Genomic DNA, 6,884 nt, shown 5'->3' on the forward strand with positions numbered 1-6,884 from the left:
AATATCACTATTACTCTCCACCAGACTCCAGAGACAAAAACACTCATTTTACTGTTGCTGTTCCACCGCTGCCTCGCTCGGTTAGTTAGTGTTATTGTGTGAGTTTGGTGTTTTAAAGGGTTAGTTTCGTACTAAGCTAGAGTCAGGACACGGTTAGCCTAGCCCCACACTGGGGGGTTGCTCACCAAGAAATAGTTCCAGCATGTAACTCCCCACATAAACCACAAATAGTTGTTTTTACATTTTTGTTCATCCACATGTTAAACAAACCAGATACAGCATGTTAATTAGTGTTTGAACTGTTTCCCCCTCCTTCCTGTTCCAGCTCTGTACAGACTGACGTCCAGCTTCTCTTCTCACTCTCTGAAAGACTCTCTGCTCCCCCACATGGACCAGTGACGGCCCCGCAGCCCACTTACACTATTATGAACAAATAGAATTGATTTTAAGATTTTACTGATTACTTTTATAAGCACGTCGGGTTCCACAGGCTACACAGCAGAAATGTTGAGGCGGTACGCAGCCTGAAGTCCTTCTGGTTGCTCTAAAGTAGATATAGAGATTAATAGACAGAAATAAAGTTTGCAGAATCAGTACCTTCTTCTAAAATCTTAAAACCCACTTGCCTTTATGTAATGTCATATTTGTACTTTATTCTATCCATTTTATTTGTTTTTTTAAATGTATTTATGTATTTATTTAATTATTTCCACGGCTTGTATTTTGCTCTTATTATTGCATTTTTAGTATTCATAATTTATATATTAATTATATTTGTATGTATCACGGCTATCATTTTGCTTTGTCTGTCAAAGAGGTGCTATATAAATAAAGTTATTATTATTATTTCTTTCACATTACGCCATTTGCAATACTGTCAGACAATCTCTCCTCCTCTCCTCCCCTGTCAGCACGGCCTGTGTAGTAACGTGTAGACAAAGTTTAATAAGTACATTTGGCCAGTAAACATTAGACCTGAACAGTGAACACTTGTGTCCATCACAAGGCCAGAACGGGAGCAGCTGTATTCGTACAGTCGTACACTTACAGGCAAGTGCAGGTAAACAAAAACTAGTCCAGGAAAAGCAAAAGTGAAAAATCCAAAAAGGCAACACAGGGAACAAATGAACCACCGGTAAACCAACCAGGAACAGAGAGAGACAAACAACTAAAAGAGGGAAACCACACAGAGAACTGATTAACCAATGAAACACAGGTGAACCTCATCAGGATCAAAACCAGAGACACAGGAGGATCAGAAATTACAGTATAAAACATCATTCTTTTTCTTTTTCATAAACATTTTTAATCATTTGGAGTTTTTTTGTGAGCAGAATATGTTCTGAGTGAGATTTACAGTGTAAAATCATCTTCTCTGGGCTCTCTGGTAGACAAACTGTAACACTGTTTCTAAACTTATTTAAAGACCTCAATATTTTATTACATATGTCGATACTGACATATCTGCTATAAGCTAATATTAGAAAAATAGAGTATGTAAACTGAAAAAATAAACCTAATTGGAAGTCAGGCCTAATTAAGAACTTCTGTGAACTAAGTAACCATTTTAACAAACTCAAACAAAGGTTTTAAGATAGTGTTATAAGTTCTTACGTAGTGATTTTACAGCGTGTGCATTGTAAACATCATGCAAATCCAGCCTTTAGTTTCTTTTTACATATTAAAATATATAAGGTTAACAGACCGATGTATGGAGGCAGAACCTGCAGCTTTGACCTTTAATCAGCTCAGTGTTGCTTTACACCCCCTCGAGTGTCTGATGACAAACTGCTTAAAGACGTAAAAGTATAAAATAGGTAGTTTCATGTTGAACTACCTGGAATATTACAGAGAGGGGATCTTCAAAGGGCTGCAGGGAGCTTTTAAGGTGTTTCTAATCCACCGTCGTTATGCAACCATCATTAGACTCCAACGCAGACACAGAGGGCGGCTTGTTTTCGTCTGCTAGACATGTTTCCTGATGTTCCACTGGTCCTTAAACACAACAGTCCCTCACAGCCAATCCATTACTCACCCTCAGTACACCAGAGACTCTTTTCATTACTGTCAGTCACCTTTTCTGTGACTGTACACAGAAATAACATTAAACAACCTGAGATTACCTTATAAACTCCAGATCCAGAGTTTGGAGCGTTTAGTTTTCTCAGACACAATTATGGTTTTGTGACAAATGAAGCTGGATTATCAACATTTAAAAAAAAAAAAAAAAATAATGCTTTTACCTGTTTTTATTTATATTTTTAATTAACCATTTATTATTTCTTAATTTTTCATAATAAAACAAAATCTGCTAATTTTTTCTGGATAAACAAGTTATTATCTCATCATTTTGAGAGTTTTTCTCAATAGAAAAATTCTGCTCAGTGTTTCTGAGTTAAACAGTTACTATCTCATAATTCTGAGATAATTTTTGAAAAAATCGGCTCGGTTTTTATATATTAACAAGATACCTCCAGGAGCTGGCTCTCTGCCCCCCTGAGTCTGACCCAAAGCCCCTAACATTGGGGCTTTACTCAGAAACCTTATCTCAGAATTATGAGATAATGACTTGTTAAAACATTTTTAAATGAATGGAATACGCTTCCATATTCTTGGCTTCCATTTACAAACTATCTGAAACACAGAAATCTTGGACAGCTGGTAACATTTCATTAGTACTGGTTGGTTTTTTGTGGCTCTGGGCATATAGTCTGTGCAATGCATTTAATGGGAACTTTAGGTCTGGGTTCGGAGGGTAAGGGCTCAACAACACATTTTCTGTCCATGCAAAGAGTAAATGCTTTCAAAGTAAACAGAAGATAACAGCATTCACTCCCCTCTTAAAGAATATGACTAAGAATATGACTGAAACAGGGCCGATAAAGATGTTGCATGCTCAGCAAAGCCTTCCTCTGGATAAACAAAGCTTGAAGAAATGAAAAATATGTTTTGGTTCTCAGGTTTTGTTAATTATGGCCTTTTGTGCAACCTAAATCAGCCACACATGAAAAGCTCTGGCTGCTTTGGCTTGTGGTTTTGGTTCATGCAGCGGAAAGTTAACATTCAGAACATCATTGTATCAATGCTACTGAAAGTGGGCCCTCTCGTAAATCCTGCCTACTCACTTACGGAAAATCGTAGTGGAAATATTTCTGCTGTTGCTCATACTTTCTATTTTTCACAGATGTGTCTTTCTAGTAGACATAATTGAGGCACAGACGCCACTCTTACAGTAAAAGCTCATTCTCTGATCATTGCGCTTGACAAAACAAGCTGTTAAAACTTTTACAGTCGTGTGTACGTAACCTGTATTTCTGGCAGAGAAAGCAGGTCATGTAAGCAGAGGTTCGGTCAGGCTGCCAAGAAACTGTCAGACCACCAACTGAAAGTTTCTGCGCCGTCATCTCTGAATCACTGAGATATTTTCACCAAAACAAAAACCCCAAACCTCTCTCCTATTCTGGCTCTGAAATGCAAGTCATTTGGTGAACATTCAAAGCTTTTTGTGACTATATGGGGGTAAGAAATCTCTGGAAGAGTTCAGAGAGAAAGGTGGAGACAGAGAGCTAGATAACAGAGCTCCAACCGAAATGTTTTCCTTCTTCAGAGATTGATTGCAGCCTTTCCTGTCTGTGTATCCTCAGTGTCTTGGCTGCAAGCTGTGACTGGAAGCTCAGAGCAGAGCAGAGGCCAGGAGAGGTCAAGACAAATTGTATTAAAACCTGCATGTTAAAGGTCATATGTATCATATTTAGATTGTGAGCGTGTGAGTCGCTCCGTGTGCAACTGTTGGCTGTGAGGAAAGCAACAGAAGGTTTTTCTTGTTTAACTCTGTGAATTAAGGATTTATTTCCACTAAACCAGAGTTGGTGATTGTTGGAAACACTAACAGAGACGGTTTTGGTGAGTTTTATTTTGTTTCTGTCCACTTTGAATGAAATTACGATATTACGATGATATGCAAGGTAAAAGTACAGTTTTTGTGTCTCTGGAGTCTGGTGGATAGTGATCCTTTCAATTAGAGAGAGAGATACTGGTGCTCCAGTGCAGCCTCTAGCAGCAGTGAATCTATATAACCTTTAAACTCAATCACAGATTTGAACCATAGACTCTGTGTCTGTTACCATGGCTAAGCGTGTTTGTAGAAGCTCCTTCTTACCTGCCTCAATTTCCTCAGGTGTTTTCTTCTTCTTTGGTTTTGTCTTCTCTTCCACCACTTCAGCAGGCTCGTCCGACATCTCAACATCCCCTTCCTCCCCCCGTCTCCTGTGCTCCACCAGTCCCCGGGCTTCTCCCACCTGAGCCGGGCCTCTGGAGAGTTTGTCCTCCCTCATATCTTCTCGAGTCCAGACCAGAGCGCAGCACAGGGTCAAACCCACCCAGACGACCAGCACCTCAGCCCTCATTTCTCCAATGGAAAACACAACGCTGACGAAGATGAGACGAACTCCAAGAACTCCCCTGAACTCCCCTGAACTCGACTTAGCTGTAAAAATAACTAATGACAAACATCTGACCTGCAGATGCACAGATTCAGCTGTCTCGAGTCACCAGACTTTGAGGTCCTTAAGAAGTCTCAGAAGACTTGAAAGGGTCTGGAGAGAACAAAAGGATGAGCTCGTGGAGGTCTGGAGAGCTTCCTCCTCTCTGATGGCGAGTCAGCATGGAGAGAGGGAGAAACAGTTGTGGGCTGGAGGTTTTAAAGCAGCCTCCTGGTCGTGCTGCAGCGGAGGAAATACATCTGTCTGGAGTGGATTTTCTCCAGCAGCAACAGCCACAGCAGAGTAACACACCTCCCTGTCTCCTCCTCCTCCTCCTCCTCCTCTCCCACATACTCCTCAGTCAGATCTCTCCCTCATGGCCCTTCACCCCCTTTTCCCCTCACCCATCTCTGAGCTGAGGGGAGGAGCATCTACCACATGTGACATTCCTATGAGGAAAGAAAGAAAGAAAGAAAGAAAGAAAGACTAAAAGAGTGCAGTTGATGTGGATGAGAACTCAGTGAGGATGAGTGAGGACATTAAATGGTAGAAGACATAACTTGAAACGAGTTTTTTAAGTGAATATGAGGTTGAAGGCAATGGGGCCCAATAAAAGGGTTAATTGTGCAAAGTTTTAGTAGTTTAAAGTAAGAATATTATGTGACTTTTAAAACAAAAAACTTGCCCAAACGTCTTCTTCTTCTAAATGAAAAGCTGAACTCCAAAGAGATTTCTCAATTCACAACACTCAGTGGTTTTGGTTTAGCTGCTGCAGGTTTACTTGGTCTGGTATGTTTAAAGCTGCATTAATGGATTTTTTGGGGCACTTGGGGACAGCGGAAGAAGCCGTGAACACAACATTATCCGTATTTCCATCTTTCTTTCTTCTATCTGAGTTTCACGGCCAGCATAGTTTCTCTGAAAGTGAGCTGTATTCAGTTGGTTGCAATCTGCAATGTCACCACTAGATGCCACTAAATCCTACACACTGGTTGTTTTATCAGTCCCTCCAGGATTCGCTGGCTTTTCTTGGGACCTTTTCCAAAACATTGCAATGGGTGTTTTTAATGTTTATGGACAGTTTTTGTACAATTAAAACTTCCATTTAAGAAGAAATTCCAGTAAGAACAAATTTGCCCTTAAAATCAAACATGTCAGGTGGCTCCGACTGGTCTGAGGGTCATTCTGGACTCTGGAGGACTTCCTCTGCAAGATAACGTGTCCTGATTATTAGTGTTGATCCGATTTACCAGAGCAGACTCTCCAAAATCTTCAAACTGGATTCAGGAAAAACTCCATTCAGATTTGCAGCCTTTAAAACATGCATGACAAGTTTAAACAATCTCATGTTAAAAAGACCTAGATGAGGATGTTACATAATACTTTTTAGGTTAGTGTTCGGTCACCGATTCGGTCACACAGCATTACTCAGTCAGAAAAACTGTTACCAGATGTGAGGTTTGAAGTATTTATTCCTGGGTGAACAAACTGAGTCACGTTTTAAGTCAACAGAGGGACATTCTGTTCTGCTCGGTCATCTCTCCATCAGCGGATCATCGGCATTAATTAGACAGTAAGACAATCAAAGATGTTAAAGTGCTGTTACTGTCACGCAATGCAGAATACAACAGGAGGTTAATGTGATAAAAGACGTGCGTTCAGACTGCGGATCACTTCAGGACCGGTACCTGTTGGGCCGTGATCAGCCAAAAACAATCAGTTCAGATTCTGAACTAAATGCTAACGCTAGCATGACAGCGTGCTCACAGTGACAATGCTAACGTGCAGAAGTTTAGCAGGTATAATGTTTACCATGTTCACTATCTTAGTGTAGCATGTTAGCATGCTAACATTTGTTCATTAGCTCTAAACACAAAGTACAGCTGAGGCTGATGGAAATGTAATTAGTTTTGCAGTAAGTATTGGAGCATGCTGATACAGAACATACAGAATCACTGAACCGCTAACATGGCTGTATTGTTCTGAACAGTGCTTGAATTGGACCACAAAAGGTGCCCTAATCACAACATGACCCTAATTATTTTGCCTTTTTTTTTAATGCATTTCAGCAAGGACGTTTTCAGTGCTGTTTTCTTAGTGTTAAGCTAGCGATGTGTTTACTTGGAGCAGCAGTTATGTGGGTGTTTAGGAGGTCAGCAGCATTCCTGCACGCAGGGTTTTAGAAATCAAAGCATCAAAGTTCATTTTAGGGAGTTACCGGTATGTCACAACTTTTTATTGTATACTCCTTGGAAAAAATCCCAACGTCCGGTGACCTCAGTGGAGGGTACGACCACGGCTTCACCAGAGGGGCAAGGTACTCATGACACAAACCCAGAAGTGCCCATGTTCGAGGCACTGAACCCTAGAGTCAGATAGACGAGTTTACATTATCTTAATTGA

The 6,884-nt window shown here is 40.5% G+C and overlaps 1 protein-coding gene across 1 annotated transcript in view; it reads right to left on the reverse strand.

The window, feature by feature from the left end:
• Positions 1 to 4,433, reverse strand: part of aebp1 (AE binding protein 1) — a 16,976-nt gene extending 12,543 nt beyond the window's left edge. The window contains exon 1 of the mRNA XM_035667647.1: positions 4,160 to 4,433. Coding sequence (XP_035523540.1) covers positions 4,160 to 4,406 — 247 coding nt within the window. The 5' untranslated portion in view covers positions 4,407 to 4,433. The remainder of the gene's footprint in view (positions 1 to 4,159) is intronic.
• Between the last annotated feature and the right edge of the window lie 2,451 nt (positions 4,434 to 6,884).

Source organism: Morone saxatilis, unplaced genomic scaffold (genome assembly GCF_004916995.1).
Source record: "Morone saxatilis isolate NCDOM2014 unplaced genomic scaffold, NCSU_SB_2.0 Contig21, whole genome shotgun sequence".
In the NCBI taxonomy this organism is placed as follows: Eukaryota; Metazoa; Chordata; class Actinopteri; family Moronidae; genus Morone; species Morone saxatilis.